Source organism: Drosophila obscura, unplaced genomic scaffold, assembly GCF_018151105.1.
Source record: "Drosophila obscura isolate BZ-5 IFL unplaced genomic scaffold, ASM1815110v1 contig_17, whole genome shotgun sequence".
Taxonomy (NCBI): Eukaryota; Metazoa; Arthropoda; class Insecta; order Diptera; family Drosophilidae; genus Drosophila; species Drosophila obscura.
In genome coordinates, this window is record NW_024542757.1 from 316,212 (window position 1) to 332,702 (window position 16,491).

Here is a 16,491-nt window from a genome sequence, read left to right on the forward strand (position 1 = left end):
GGGTTTCGCTCCGCCGTCTTTGTTTTACTACGCATTCGCGATAAATCAAAAGAAAACTCGTATCTGCCTGACTGCCTGCCTGCCTGTCGTTCCATCTGTTTTGCCTGCCTGACGCTGACGTTGATGTCTCTCTCTCTCTCTCTCTTTTCGCGTACATACATATCGCCTTTGCAAATCTATATCTCTATGGTTACGTCTTCGTCTCGGGGCTCTGTCTGTAGAATGACACTGAGAAATGTTTCGGGGAAGAGCTTTAAAGGAACAGCTTTCACTGTGTCGCTCTGTCGCTCTGTCGCTCGGTAGCTATTTGCATCATTTGTTTGTTGTCGCATTCCTTATTAAGTTTCGCCACGCATACGAGTCGCTTAGTCTGCCTGCCATATCCCAGAGCTCCCCGGATACGGCGCGCCCCTTGATTTATAGTGCCTCGTCGGCTGTCTGTGGGTCGCCAGAGAGTCGGCCGCCCTGCAAAAGTCCACACAAATCACCGCATGATATATAACCGAACTGGAAAACATTAAGCTAAACCAACCCCAGCCCCGCCGACTAGTGGATTTAGTACGCTAATGTGGGGGACCGACGGCCGACCATCTCCCTGTCTGACCTGTCTCCTTGCGCTGTCAAAGATTGTCCTATGCGCACGATCAAGTTATCTGCAGCTCATAATTTAACCCCAGCTTTGGCCTCAGCTTCAGGTTTATCCATTATCAAAGCGATTGGAAGAGCTCTGGTGATAAATCTTCAATTCAGTCTGAATCAATTAGGGATTTGGCTTGTGGCTGAGGTAGCAGTTCTCGCCCACCACGAAACATTCTACCATTCGGCCACTGCAGGGGATGCGGGGCTGCAGGGGAGTATGGGAAAACCAATTTCAATTTCCAAAGTAATGAAAATGGGAAATTCGCTTAATTCCTCGCATTGTTAAGTCTGGCGTAATCGAAGAGTTGCAACTGCAAACCGATACAGAAACCGAAACCGAAACAGAAACCGAAGCAGAGTCCCCGCAACACACACAGAAATAGAGGGAACGAAAATAGCAGAGTTCCTCTGCCGCTGATGGGGAGAAAGCGAACCGAATCCAGGACTCAAATGCCAGACCTCGTAATTGTTTTAAAATTCACAGAGAAAATGGCAGCGCTAACGGCGCCATCATCGTAAAAACCCATCGATGGGTCACATGGAAAATGCCATTAAAATAAACGAAATTTCCATACGAAATTTGAGGACAGTGCAGCAACCAGCAGCAGTTGCAGCAGTGGCAGTGGCAGCGGCAGCGACTGTAGTGGTTACAATGTTTCATAGAGGAGAATCGACAAAAGACAAATGCTGAATAAATAATTTAGTTGCCGGATTAGAGAGCCGCAATCCGCTTTTGAATTTACACTCAAGTTACTTCCATTAGTGGCATTGAATGGCAGAACTATTGCATATCATTAGGCGCCATAGCAATAGCAACAGCAACAGCAACAGCACAAGCCCCAGCAGCCGCAATTGCTGATGCAGCAGACACGACACGCCACGCCACGCCGCCCACACAGCAACTGTCGTTGCCTGGCATAATCCGGGCTTTAAGTTATAGCAGCAACTTGGCACAGGCTTTGGCCACGGATGACAACTGGCTTCGCTTTGCCCGCTTTATTGTTCCCTGCCAAATGATAAAGAAATAAAAGTACTACCTCCTGCGCATAGAAGTGGACTACTAGGTATTTGTTCTCGTGCCCGAATTTCGGTTGGGCATAAAAAACAATGGGCACCTGGCGCCACCAGCACAGGAACACGGCACACACAGGACGCAAACTGCACCACGGGGGACGGGACGGCACCGGGACAGGAAGGAAGGACACCGATTCGGAATTTCACCCAACTGAAGGGAGTGCGTGTGTGTCTGTGTTTGGGGCCTCTCTATGCGTGCGTGTTAATGCTCGAAACTGTGGCAGCCCATCCCCCCAGAAAGAGGCAACTCCTGCCTGACGATGCATTTCATTTCGTGCACATTTACACGCAGCACCACATGGCAGAAGGAGCATATAAGGTTGCTGCTCCTGCTTTGTCCTTAAGCCAATGCTGACAGGACACAATATGTGTGCGTGTGCCACAGAGTGTGTCCTGGAGCTGGTAGCTGGTAACTGTGCTTCAGATGCAAATTTGCTGGCAACGAGCTATTTTTTTGCAGCATACAACCAGCCAGCTCTGGCTTATTTATAAGATTTGCCCCCGCCAGCAGCTCACTTCACACATGGGTCAAAGCTGATTCTGTTTGACAAAATGCTCCAGCACAGGCACAGCCCGTTGACTGATTGCCCTGGTTTGTCGGGGCATGGCAAGTGCTTAGAGCGAATTTGTGGTCGAGTGGAATCTGTAGAATCCAGAGAGCGAGAGTCGTGAGCGAAAGCATCCCCATCCGTGCAGCCAAGGAAGGATGAAGTGCACTCAGCCGCAGAAGCAGAGGCAATGGCGTAAATCGACTAGTTATAGCCACAGATTGCCTTGGTAAGGATTTTTGGGGTTAATTAACTTCATTTTGAGGCAGTGACACCAAGCAGCAGATGCGCTAATTAATGTCGTGCCACTGCTGCCACTGCTGCCACTGAAAAGTGGATAATTTATTCCAAGCCAACCTGTCGCACACGAAATACGAAATGAATTTTCCCCAAGAAGTTGTCGTTTCAAGTGTAAACATTGGCTGCCAGAAGTATGTGTATTTAATTACTCAAGACAAGCTGTTGTCAGACGTTGATACTTTTATGATGCATATCCGACAATTTGCCTTTGGGATTTCAATTAAAATTCACTTCATTTGTTCAAGTGTGTTTATTATTACTTAAATATATGGCAAATATTATCTGCACAGTCTACTTGGGCTACTCCAACTACAGCACTTCCTTTGGCCTCCTGCCAGGCTGTCAGGTTGCGAGGTTATTGCACATACGAAAAGTTTTCATTTAATGTTCCCCTCATGCCCCATTCACAGCCAGTAGAACGAGTTGTACGTGAAAACTTTTGATAAGCAGCTCCTTTGTGCTGCAGTCGATGCAAATTAACCAACATTATGTCTATATATTGGCATTACGTGCCCTTAGACCTACCCCCTGCCCACCTTCACCCACCTTGGCGGTGGGTGGCACATAAATCAGGCTTAATATGAATTATTGATTCAGATTTAATATAATCCAAATAATGCAGATTAAAAGAATTTGACTGAGAGTTGATGCTGCCACACCCGCACCACCATACAGAGGCATTCAGAAAGGCCTCCGCCTCCACCTCCACACACACACACACATATACTCGTAAATGCGGAGGGCGGGAGGCGGGGCTTAAAAAGTTGTTTAACCCAAAAACGGTGCAAACGGAATTTAATAAATACGTGCACGGCATTTGTGATTCTGTGTTGCTCGCTGAAAGCTGAAAAAATAAAAATATAAAAAAAGCGAAGAACTTTGCAAAATAATCGCCCGCTTGGCTGCAATTAAAGAGCTCCCCGCCGCAGCCATAAAGCGAATCCCCAATGAGCCTTTTCTGTCTCTCTCCCTAACGCTAACGGTCTCTCTGTGTGTGTGTGTGTGTGTTTTTTGGAAGAACTTTTCCGTTTGCCATATGCGTTCTCACGTACACCTAAAATGGCGTAAATGTTTTCAAAAGTTGCATCAAACTTGTTATGAAGTATTCGGCGCACACACAAAAATCGCATGAAAGCATCAGACAATGGACCCTGGAACCCCGCTCAGCTATCACCTATGCCCCCCCTCCACCAGCACCGTAAGATGCGCAGTGCACGTTGAAAAGTCAAAAGAAATTAGCAGCAACATTCGAAGTTTTTGTTAAGTGTGAGAGCAGAGCGCCAAGGAATGGCAGAAGGAAAAAGGTAATAGGAATAAAAAAAAAACATGGGTCTCTATTGTATCTATCGAATCTATAGCATCCATTTTCATTTCCATTTCTCTAATTAATTCCTGACTTCTACTTAAATCTCCCTTTCACTACATTATTAATCTGGTTTTTTGGTACCGTGCAAGCGGACAGTAGTAGGCGTGGCATGCGGCGCCAGCCACAACGTACACAGGTATCCTTGTTTCTGGGCCGCTGGGTGCGATGGTGGGGCTGCACATGTTACGTTTTCAAGTACGAAATAAGAGGAGCATCCTCTGATGGTCTACTTTTTCCTGCTCCCTCCTGCTGTGGTTTGTCTGCCTTTGGCGGCAGGTGCATGCAGCATGCTGCATGCTGCATGGTGCATGGGAAGGCGGGGCAGGCGGCTCATTTGGATCGTGTTGTCGGCCAAGTTTCCCCTTTGCAGTGGGTGCATGTAATTAAAGTAAGCCTTTGGGCGTTTTTCGAGCCGAGTCGAGACTTTGAAGTTTGTGTTTGACGAGAGACGAAGGCAGATTATGCCAAACGCGGGATGAGCTGGAGGCTAAATAAAAGTTGCAGTTAATTAATGCTCAATCGGAAGGTGTTTTCCATTCAACTTGACTACGGGGTTTGCGGATATTAATGCAAAGAGACTTGTACCCACCCGGACCGAGTTCTCATTAATTAAGTGCATTGACGAGATGCTCCACACCTCCCCCACTACTACGCACACTCATGCGGATCAAACGGATGGGGTCCTAATGATGCCTGATTGGATGATGTGTCCTCTTACGCACACACGTACACACACACACACACACACACAGACACTTGGCTGTAATCACGACAGCGTAGATGCACAGACTTTAAGTCGGAGGCTCAAGGATAGCGTTTAATTGATGTTTAATTGGAAAGTAATTAAAATTAATAATTCATTAAATGTGAGTGGAAAATGGCGGTCGGGCAGCTTTTGTACTGCGGAACAATGGCGGTCCACGCTTTCCTTTGCCAAGAAACAATGAAAATATTTTCATGGATTCAAACCGAACAATGCATCGGCCGCATACGCGACACATTCCCTGCTCTCGATATAAATATTTGTTTTAATTGCTTTTCGCATTGCAAAGGAGTTACAAAAAAAAATTGGTTAATATGGGACGTACTTTCGCGGTGGACACTGTGCCAGGGCCAGGGCCAGGGCCAGGATATTCCTTAGCGCTCATTTGATTCCCAGCTCGAAAGCATGGCAATCAGTGTCGCATTTACTCGTTGCTATATTCGTTGTTATATTCGCACCAGTGACGACCGAACTCTTTCATAAATGACTCACCATTTGTAACTTTTGGCAGCACTTTTAATCACACGCACAGGGCTGTGGAGCTGGAGCGGCCACTCCAGCGCCAATGGAACTAATTAGGGACAACACATGTTGAACGAGCGGCCATGATGATGAATGCCCCGAAATGGAAAAACCCGGAAGACCATTACTCATACGAGTGTGCGGACCAAAGTGGACATCATTCCGTCAAGGGGATTGGATTCCGCCCGAAAGTAGTTTGCAGCTCACTTAACAGATAATTTACGAAACCTGCTGACAATTTACACGCGGGGGACGATAAAGGATTTTCCGTTTTTCAGCTAATTTGAATTGCAACGCTATAATTACAAAGCTCTCTCTCTCTGCCCTTTTTGTATTTGTAACAGAATTACGCATAAATTAGGAGGCATACAAATTAAAGGCCCTGCTCAGTTTGTAATCGGTTTTGCCGCCAATTATAATTCCCAGCTAACGAGCCAACACAAGGGAGTACGAGTATTCGCGGGTATCGAATTTCTTGTTATTCTATGGAATTGGGTTCGCCCCATTTGCCGGGGGCAGCTTTGATAATGCTCAAGTGTCTATCGTCTATGAAAATAGCCGCAGGATGGTGCATAAATATGTGCACTATATGTCTGCGCAATTTCACGTTTCATCTCGCGCCAGACACTGCCGGAAGACAGCTGACGCAGGTCACGTTTCAATTAGGCCTTGGGGGTCGGTCCCCTTGCAGTTGACTTTAAGCGATGCAATTTAAGCCGCTGCGCTGGCATTTACAGTCTGTTGAAGTGGATGCAGTGCAAATTCACGCGTTGTCCATTATTTATAACTCTCGAATATTCATTAAAAGTCAACAATTTGCAGTATTCGTATTCCGTATTCGTATACACCGTTGGCATCGGATTGAAGCGTATCGAATAAATTAAATGACAGCATGTGGCGCTCTCGTTGCCTTTTTGGTCACTTAATCACGTTATTGCCGCTTTAAGAGCTGCCATAATGACCTCCGGACACTCCACTGAATCATAATGGACGTGAATCGTGAATAGTCGCAATAATCCGATCGAATCACCTCATACTATTAGTACTTTTGATACCCTGCACTGGCAGAGTACAAGTGCTTTGGAGTAATCAAATCTGATCCATAAAAATGTTAGAATGTTATTCTAAACCGAATTGATGTTTGGTTATTTGGGGATTTTGTACAGCGCATCCTATTGTTGGGTATTTATTTTGGAAAATAATCCCATATTTGGTCAGCGGATTTGGTGAAGGAAAAGCATAAATATTTGTGCCTCATTAAATATTGCGATGGTCCCAACAAAGACCAACAAGCATATGTAACTGGCAGACATAAATGGCGACAAAATCTATATATGTACAATGTACATACGTACATATGTGTGGATATGAACTCTATTTATAAAGCCGCTAAACAAATGCGAACCACGAAAATATTGAATAAAACGCACAGATCCACCGAAAACAATGGAAGAGTCGAACACACAAATACTTTGTGTGCTTTTGCTATTTCCTGTCTCGCCCCAGGGGTCCCATGTGCCACACATTATTGTTTGCATTTTGTCGCAATAAATGAATAATGGCGACAAGCTGCACGACGTGTGATATTTAATTGCCACTATCGTTTAATTTTTGTTCTGCTCAAATCAGACACTATATTGCTCAAGTCGATGGGACTCTCTAACCGAATATTCCCCGAAATGAACAGCCGCCCGGACGAGCGCTTAATGAAGCAATCTGCCATCAAAGGACATGCATGTGACGGGCTTAATTGTGGGTGCATTGACGGAAACCAAACCAACCAGACCCCACTATCCTGGAGACCTCAAACGCCAAATACGATGTGCACCATGTGCATAATTGACGCCCTGATCCGCATTTGGTGTGGCAAATACTTGATTTGTTTGCTTTTCCCTTGCAGTTTGCATTTAAAATGAGTCTCGACCATGATTCACTTCGCCAGCAATTTAATCTTCATTTTGTGTTTGTATATGTACGTGTACATAGCATGGCCCACACACACACACACACACCAACACACACACTCGCAGTATTTACGCGTATTATCAATTAGTTTTTGGGTGTACTTTTCCTTTTGATGCGTTGTATGACAATCAAAATGAAATCGGTGCCGAGTGTGATGTGCACCTCGCCCCCATTGGAGCGGAGGCGCATGAATGTTATGTCATTGGAGGGATTCAGATCCCTCACCACATTGCGCGCCATTGTCACCAGGGGCTTCAGAGAGGACACATACATGTGGGTGCGCCGCGGACTGACAGTCGAACGCAGGGTATTGCCACTGGCATCCATGATGATGATCTCCCGCGCGCCCCGTCGAGCGAAATGGTTGATGAAGGCATCGCCATCGTAGGATCTGTCGATGCTATAGATACGGCTGTACATTACGGGGCACATTAATTGTGGCATGATCATCGCTACTCACTGCTCGTTTTCTGGGTGTCCTTTTTTTTCGGCAGACATTTTTCTGGTGCGACTTTTTGTATTACGACTATTTTTGTTTAAATGACAGACTCATGGAGTACTTATGGGGTACTATCCACAGGGGTACTATCCCAAGGGGTACTTTGTTTTTTTTATTAAGCAACAATGACAGATAATTTGATGGGAGCTACAGCTGGGCAAGGGGTATGCGAGTGCGGAGGTACGCCATGATGGCCTCCGTTCCAGAGCTCAGAATAGAGTAACGCGGCTGTCGGAGCGGATTGCCCATCAGATTCAGTCGAATGATCTTCCGCTGGTTACCCAGAATGGGCGGCACTTGGCGAATATCATTATTGCTCAGATCCAATACCCGCAGATTCTTTAGGGCCCCCAGTCCGTGCTCACTGGCGTCGAGGTCCTTGATGTGATTATCGTGAGCCAAGAGGGTTTCCAGGCTCTGCAAATCGGCGATACAGCGCGGCAATCGCTCGAACCGATTGAAGGAGATGTCCAGCTCACAGAGCAACTGCAGGCCCCCAAATTCCATGGGCAGATCGCGCAGCAAGTTGCAGGGGACCTTGAGTAAGGCCAGCCGCGAGAACTGCGAGATGTTGGTGGGAATGCAGGAGATCTGATTCTTGCTCAGATCCAGCTGGGTGAGCAGCTCGCTCAGCATGTCCAGATCCTTGGGCACGTCGCTCAGCCAGTTGTCCTCCAGCTGCACGACATTCACCAGCTCCAGGCGCGCCTGCTCGAACAGCTCCATGGGCACCTCAGTGATCTTGCTCTTGCAGATGCTCAGAGCGCGTGTGCCGCGCATGTCGTACTTGTCCGGAAACGGTGATCCATTCTTCTGGTCTCCTCCACTCCTGCGTCCCTGCACCCGAGGGCTGTTCAATCCGTCGGCGGGCATCTCCCACAGAAATCAGTCAACTGGCAGGAAAGCAGACCGTAAGTGGCGGTTCGTTTTTGGGAATGCCCCCAAAGTACTCACACGGAAATTGTGAATTTAAGCTACAGGCTCAAACTTGTATATATTCTGTGTGTAGTTGTACGTCTACACAGCACGAAGTAGGATATAAAACTGAAATATTCATAGATGAAGCTGCTCAAGCTGAACGACTAAGACTGACGCAACTCTCAGGGGCAACTTATATTTAGCATACTTGGGGGAAGAAGAACGTTTATACAACGTATAATTTTCAACTCAAACGATCAATGATTTAGAGCACTCCACAGTCGGTTATCAAGATATGGCCCTGAGCCGTGGCCAGGTGGCCGGTGGCGTCCTGAATGCGCTCCAGTAGATTCAGTCCCTTGCGCACCTTGCCGAAGGCAATCCGCTTGCCGTTCAGAATCGACAGCGGCTGGAAGCTGATGGTGAAGTTGACGGCGGACCGGGGATGGCCGCGCACATAGCGGCTGGGGAACGAGAGGATGCCAGCGTCGACGCCATGATTGAGCACATCGAAGTCGTGCTCAATGTTCCGGAGATCCTGGTCGCGCACGCTGGAAGGGCCCATGGCCAGGCGCGCCTCCAGCCACATGGGTGTGAGAGTGCGCGTGACGGTGAGAGCTTCCGTGTTGCCCGTGGTGCAGGCGCGCATGAATTCGAGGACCACCTGGGGACAGGCCTCGGTGAAGAGTTGAATGGACAGCCGGCCCTGGATGCGGGTGCCACGCACCTCGACGTCCAGGTAGATCTGGGGGCGCAGTAGCTTGCAGAGATCGCCCACATCGCATTGGTCCATGAGGCTCTCGTAGCGGTGCAGGATGTGCATGGGAATCTCGTAGCTGAAGGTGTGGGAGGTTTTCGGCTTGTTGCGCCGCGATCTGCCCGCCTGCGGATCGAAGAGCTGCCCACCCTTGTGGAACTGCTTGTTCTTCTCCAGCAGCTTCTGCTCCTTGTCGCGGGCCAGGCTGACGTGGCGCCAGCGGCCGGCGGCCAGTCGCTCCGGCGAGCGGGTAAACGTCCGCAGCGTGTTGTTGCTCCGCTTGTAGAGGGCCGTCAGCATCTCCATGTAGGGTAGCTCCATGCCGTTGCCACTGACCTTGACCTTGGGCGGCGGCAGGCAGGTGTTCACCTTGCCCTTGATGGTCGTCAGGCGCTCGCGGTGCTGCCGGTACAGTTCGCGCTGCTCGTTCATCACCACATGCGATCGGGTCTGGGGCATCGGAGTCTTCCCGATCGCCACGGGTATCAGTCGCTGGTGGTGCCGGTGGTTGTTCTCCAGCGCCTGGCGATTGATGTTGAACGAGTGCTGGATCTCCACCGACGGCCCGTCGCCTTTCTCCTGGTAGGGATTGTTGCTGTTGAAGACGGGGTTCGTCATGGTGAAGGGACCGCGCTTGGCGGCTGCCACATAAGGTGCCACAGAGGCGACGTCTTGCGGAATGCCGCCTCGGGCTGCGGCTCTTTTCGGATCTCCGCGAAGAAACATTTTGCGAGTCGGTGTCGGTAGTGTTTTCGTTAACAAAAATCTATGTAGAAACTATACTTGAATTTTAAAAAATTATTAAGCAAACGAATTGTGTTGACTTCTAGAACTGAGAACTAGACTGAGAAATTACAGCACCTTTTCTGTGATTCAGAGCATAAAGGTGACTGAGATTGGGACTGTTCAGGGGGAAACTATCACAAAAACAGGAAAGTTCAAGCAGGAAATGCATAGTTTTCCTGTTTTGCACGACACCACGACAGCGGGATGCCGGAACAGGAATGCAGTCTGAAATGAATCCAAAAAGTGCCGGGCAATCATTTCTAATTTACCAAACGACAATATTGCAACTCAATTGCCCGACTGGGGGGCAATCATGTGGCAAGAATCCAATGTTCCATCAATATGCCACAATAATGGATATGGAATGGAAGCATAGACACACACAAAAAAGCATTAGCAAAAACTTTTCAGACACAGAGAGGAGAGCACAGTGGAGACGAGAATGAAGCGCAGTCTGATTGAAGTCATAAATGAATGAAATATTACCCTGGCCGGCAAGAAAGCCAGGAGTCAGGAGTTGCATCAAAATTGGCATCTGAAATTGCATTAGAAAAAGAGTTCCTTCCAGCTCCCAGTATGCTGATGATAGACTGTATTTTTTTAGCACATTCTGCACAATTACTTAAACGTTGGAATAACACATTATCAAGCAATACAAAACAAATATAGCGTATCTAGCGTATCCTGTGATGTGCAAAAACATTTGCATAATTTATGTATTACTCAGATACACATATGTACAAGTATGTTGCGCATATTGCACATATTGCACAATGTACATTGTACATGCATGTGTATGTTTGTATTCCCTTCAGCGAATACCTTCAAAAATAAACTCCGTTTAATTAATTACGGCATGGTATGCATACTTGAGCGGAATTAACATTTGCGGTGATCCAAATAACGCGCCTGTGCATTATTACTAATTTAATTTAAAAATCAGCAAAATATGCATTTAATTTGAATGGAAATTCACATTTTTACAACCTTTCGAAATTTTTTCATTTGGCAAACACATTTGATTTGACGGCTCGTTGCCTCCTAATTAGTTATGCTCGATTATAAACCTGATTTATTGGTATTTAAGAACTTTAGTTCATGTGCTGTTCATTTTGTTAGTCGAGAAAGGGGATTTCATTTGCATTCAACGACCTCGCCGCCTGTTGTCATCGGTGGAATTATCACGGCCATGGAGTGCCGTTTGGTAAGCCCATTGAATGTTGGCCAGCACTATAATGGGCTTCATTTCCACTCCAATGAGCTGGAAAATATGCGACATTCATTTGGCATTAATATTAAAGTTGAAATGGACAGAAAAAACATTCCCATTCTGTTGTTGTTAGAAATTAAATAAAAGAAAAAAAAAAAATGCATTCATTAATTAGTTTACTTTTCATATTAAATTGTGTACATTTATCAATGGCATATGTGGTGCCCGTATAATCAGATGGGAAGAGTTAAAAAAAGAGCTCATCGATTCGCATTAATTGATTGTTAATACGGTAAAGATTTGCGGCCATAATTAAATGATTAATGCGATTTATGTGGATATGTGGATATGGATGCCATGAATTAAACATGAATAAAGCACTATTTATCGGGTAAAAGTGGTTAAATACCAGCACAAATATACATACATACATAAATGTAATCTGATGCGTCAATGTGCTCCACTTGCACGATTATATAGACAGACCCCAAACATCTGAAGGGCATCCCTTCAGGATGCTCAGGGCTCATGGACTCGGGGCAAAGTGTCATTAGGGCAGCACTCTTATCACTCAACAATCAACGCCAACGTCAACGCCAACGCCACTGGAAAGGCTGGGTAAGGTGTGTAGTGGTAAGGAGCTGTCAGACAGTGAACCACTTAAGCGTTTTTTGTTCTCAAGTGTCACACCACCCACCTATACCCACCCTCTCACACACACACGCAAAGGATAGATGCATCAGCATCATCATTCAACAACATTTCTTCTTCTCCTTCTCCTTGCCCTTGGGTCTGTTGTCATCCTCTTGGTTTGCCTGTAGCATTCATCCCGTATGCCCACATTTGATATTCACATTTCAGTGTGCAACTTGAAAATGTGTCGACAATAAGCCCCTCCACTCACCGGCACCCGCACCCTCACCCGCACCCGTTGATGCGGGTGCACTCATACTCATATTCATTGTATTCACATGAGGACAAGTGATTGCAATTCGATCAAATATTGTGCATGCAGTGTGGCCTGAGAGTCTGTTGCACTCAAAGTATTTCATTTATTCAACCCACAGGCCACTGGAATATGTCCTAGTAAATACATCGATGGGAATGCTAGGAATCCTCAACGAGTAGTACGACTATTGCACAAATAGCTGAGTCCCATGGGGAATGCCTCGATAATTCATTCATTAAAGTCTCCGGCAATGTGTGGAATGCCCCATGTGTCTGACCTTGAATGCACCTCCTGCATACTCATACTCTTATGAATATCCACATATTATTCCTGCTTATATTTGTTCATGTTTTTTTTTATTTGCGCAAACAAAAGCCGGGACGGGCCGACAGACGCTGGCTAAGAGCATAATGGATCGTAAATGCTTTCGCAGTAAAAATGTGATTTTATTCTGTCTGCTTCGACGCGTCTTCTGCCTCCATTATCCGAACATCTGGCTTATGGAACCTGTCTTATTGCTGTCCTGTTCGGTCCCCGCGCTGCCACCACGCCTGTCCCCCATCCTGCCACATATGTAGACGTCTTTTTATGACATTCTTTACTCCCCAGAGCGGGAGCGGTACCACTTTGTGTTTGTCATATTTTTATGCTTTTTGTTGGGGAATTTGTGGGTCGGATGGGATGATGGGATGGAACTTTGGCAAAACATCGTCATGTAAATGGAATATGTGAGTATTTAAGCTGAGCTATGAGAAAGCTTTTGGATTGACCAGAAATGCCATGAAATGCAATTGCGAAAAAGCTAAAAAAACGAGACTTAAAAGCGGAAAAACCTAATGAAGAACTCTCTTGTTTGTTGTACATTTCGTTGGTCTAATGAGTTGTAACTGTTAGAAACGGAAGATAAAGAAGTGGAAAGCCACTTACGAGAAATGTTTGCTCTTCGGACACACTTATTTATTTTAAACAGATCATCGTTGCGGTATTCTATTCTCAGAGGATGGATAATACCCATTTAATCAATCAATTTTAATTGAATTAAATTAGGCGTAAAGCCAACCCAAACGAAGTGCTTTAAGTGCTACTTCATTTGCTGCTTGTTCGTTTGAATGCCATCAATTCTGTGCGCCCCTCTTCCTCTTGGCCCGAAGACACTCGCTGAATGTCCCAAATTGTTTAAGCCCCAAAGACATCAGTTAATTAATGCCATTAATGTCTAGGCAGTGGCACTCGAAGCTAGTAATTAACGCAGTTGAGACACACACACACACATATACCTATAGGATTATATCAGTTAGCAAGCAAGATTAATTAACAATAAGCAAAGGTGTTAATAGACTGACGACAGCTTTTGCCGCAAAAGTTGGCCCTCACCAAATATTTAATCCACTTGGAATGGAACTGTAGCACCCAACACCCACCCATCCATGTAGCAGGAGAAGGAGCACCCCTCCATCCATCCATCCATTAAGAAGCAATTTCAAAGGTTTAGGGCCCTGCTCCATTTCGGGGCGTACCTTTTGTGGGCAAGGTGGGGCCCAAAAGGTAAAACGCTGAAAAAGATGTCATGCCAAAGATGAAGATGCTGAGATACAATTTACAGTATCCCATGTAATCCTTAAACAATTTGATTAGCCAAGAAGGGACTCCTTGCCAATTAGGTTAATGGGTCCAAAGCAAACGCCCCCTTCCGCACAGAGCGGAAAATCTCTCTTTGCATAGCGCGAACACGAAATTAAATACCAACGAAACTCAGATTACAACTGCTTTTGCAGGGCACGCAATTGCTTAAACATTTAATCCGCGATGTTTATTAAAATTCCGGGGAAAATGTCGTTGTTTTCATCTACATTTTTCAGCACTGAGCTGCAGGATACTCGCAGAAAGGAGATGCCAGGAAGATTAAGCGTTAATCAAATACATGTAATAAAATACTACAGAACTACAATGTAGAACCTCCGGAACATAGGTAGCTTAAAGAAAAAGTGTGTTCTGTTTGATCAAGCTCTGGAGCGCTCTTTCTGTGAGCTGTTGGCCACATGCAACAACCATTTAAGGAACGAATTGTGGAAAATAGCATGCAACCTTCTATGCAAATGCTACCCAACATTAGGGGGCAGACAGGCAGGGCGAGTGGTTCTGAGACACTCACAAAGGCTCCATGAATGGAGGGGCATGCAACACCATGTGGATGCCCCAGAGTTGGCACTGTAAAGCCATTTATCAAGACATTGCATAACAATGGAGCTATGTACATAGCGTGCGCACTGCACGCCATAGAGGATATTCAAAACGAGTAAAACTTTATGATTTGAACACGTGTTAACAACGTAAAAGCAAGGCAAGCGAGAGTTTGAGTTGCCAAAAGGATGGCAAGCAAGGGAAATGGCTGGAAGGAACGAACCCATGTGGAGATAGGTTCGTCGAGCCACACGAATGTGTGGCATTCAATTTAATTGGAGGCGGAGCTTAGTGAAACGTAAATAATCTAGTTGCTCGCTCAAAGAGTTGCAGCTCCCCCAAAAGGCTCCTGCAGGCAGCAATTTGATTTAGAAGTTGATAAACACTTTTCATATGCGTTGCCAAGTCCCCCCCCACATCGCCCTTTTATACGTGGAACTTTTTCCTGCCAACAGAAAGCCATTTCCAAAGGAAACACTAGACTGATAATTCATATTCCCGTAATAACTTTCGAAAGAGTGGAAAATATCGCCGCTGGGATGGAGTGGAATGGAATGCACAGAATGCCCGCCCGCAAATTGCACGGATCATAAATTAAAGGAGAGTAGAGAGGGAAGGGAAACTCCGCCATTGTAATAAAAGTTTTTCAGAGAATGCGGAAGAAAAACAGCAATGGAGCCGAGTGATTCGAATGGGAGATGCGAGAGAGATACCCCACCGAGAGTTGTTTCGCTGTTTAATAGCTTTGGGGCAGCATCGCAGCCCCTAGAACAAGTTTTTTTTATAAGGTCAAGACAATTTCCTTATGCCTGTTGCATACATCCGGCGGAAAATAATCTATCCTTGCACTTTGCACATGATGAAAAGTCAAGAACATGTGCTGACAAACCTGGGAAAATGTCTGGGAAAGAGAGGAAGTAGAAGGCAAAAGCAGAACACTGCCACAAAAGCAGCTGTAAAATAGTTTTAATATCCGCCGGCAGGTTTCTGTGTTGTGTGTGTTGCTTCCCTTTGATTGCATGCCACCCGATGTTTCCCACTCTCTCTTTTTGCGGTCTCCCCCGAAGCCTTGCTGACAGTTTTGTCACCTGCACTGGTGAATGGGCGGGTGGGAGAATGGGTGTGGCCGTTGTGATTCCTTTCTTTGTTTACGGTGGATGCTGCTCGTGGTGCTGCTGCTGCTGCCAGCTGTATGATTGCGCATTCATAACATTCATCCCATTATCCTTCCACCACTTTGTGTGCCCATCATGCAAGACACCCTTTGAGACGGGGCTCGTTTTTGCGCCTTCGGGCTTGGGCGAAATTTGAACTGCTGCAATCAAAGTGCCCCCCTCCCCCACAAAACAGCAGCCCTCCATGCATGTGGCGCAAGCTACGGCACACAGTTGCTCTGTCACTAAATAAACATTGATTTATTTAAACACACTTTGCACTCGGCCCGAGTTGCCTCCAAAGTCGGCTACGGGGCAAGCGAATGCTGAATGCTGCCTGAATGTCTTGCCCCTCGGGCGAATGTCGTTCCAGTCATGGTAAACATTTTGTGGCAGCCTTCGCCTTCTGGCTGCTGCCTTTGCCATCAACTTTGCACTTTCCAGATTGTTTGCACTCTTTCTCTCCTTATGGAGCCACGTGCATTTCGCACTTCCCATTTCCCATTTTCTACTTTCAATATTCGTCGGCCAGCCGCAATTTGCAGACAAATTATTTTACCAGTCAATTAGGTGAAGTACTTTCATACGTGCCACCCGTAAAGCAGTCATTACTTCTCTCAAAATGTGCCAAAATATGCGAAAATATGCGAAAATGTCGGAATAAGCCAAGCATTATTTCGAAAGGAAGAAAGGAAAACTGAACGGTGGAGAAGCTATCTAAATAAGGAATATTTTAAGTAGTTTTTTAAGTGAAACTACAGCGAACTCTTCTGTTCCTGTTTGAAGCTTTAGAAACTCTTCGACAAAGTATAGTTTTGCTTTAAAAACTTATACGCTATAAGCTAATATTCTTGAAGTTA

At 46.0% G+C, this 16,491-nt stretch overlaps 4 protein-coding genes across 4 annotated transcripts in view; all 4 read right to left on the reverse strand.

Moving 5' to 3' along the window:
- The window catches only part of LOC111079057 (5-hydroxytryptamine receptor 1A), a 35,709-nt gene that overhangs the window by 7,336 nt on the left and 11,882 nt on the right, over positions 1-16,491 (reverse strand). The gene's annotated exons all lie outside the window — the stretch shown is intronic.
- On the reverse strand, positions 7,152-7,764 carry LOC111080404 (dynein light chain roadblock-type 1). Its single transcript, XM_022376003.2, has 2 exons — positions 7,638-7,764; positions 7,152-7,577 (listed from the first exon to the last, which is right to left on the reverse strand). The coding sequence occupies exons 1-2, from the start codon at positions 7,673-7,675 to the stop codon at positions 7,262-7,264; spliced, it is 354 nt and encodes a 117-aa protein (XP_022231695.2). The 5' UTR covers positions 7,676-7,764; the 3' UTR covers positions 7,152-7,261.
- Positions 7,730-8,739, reverse strand: LOC111080403 (leucine-rich repeat-containing protein 40). The gene is made up of 2 exons (XM_022376002.2): positions 8,631-8,739; positions 7,730-8,569 (listed from the first exon to the last, which is right to left on the reverse strand). The coding sequence occupies exon 2, from the start codon at positions 8,547-8,549 to the stop codon at positions 7,824-7,826; it is 726 nt and encodes a 241-aa protein (XP_022231694.2). The 5' UTR covers positions 8,550-8,569; positions 8,631-8,739; the 3' UTR covers positions 7,730-7,823.
- LOC111080389 lies at positions 8,775-10,199 on the reverse strand. Its single transcript, XM_022375976.2, has one exon. The coding sequence runs from the start codon at positions 10,075-10,077 to the stop codon at positions 8,860-8,862; it is 1,218 nt and encodes a 405-aa protein (XP_022231668.2). The 5' UTR covers positions 10,078-10,199; the 3' UTR covers positions 8,775-8,859.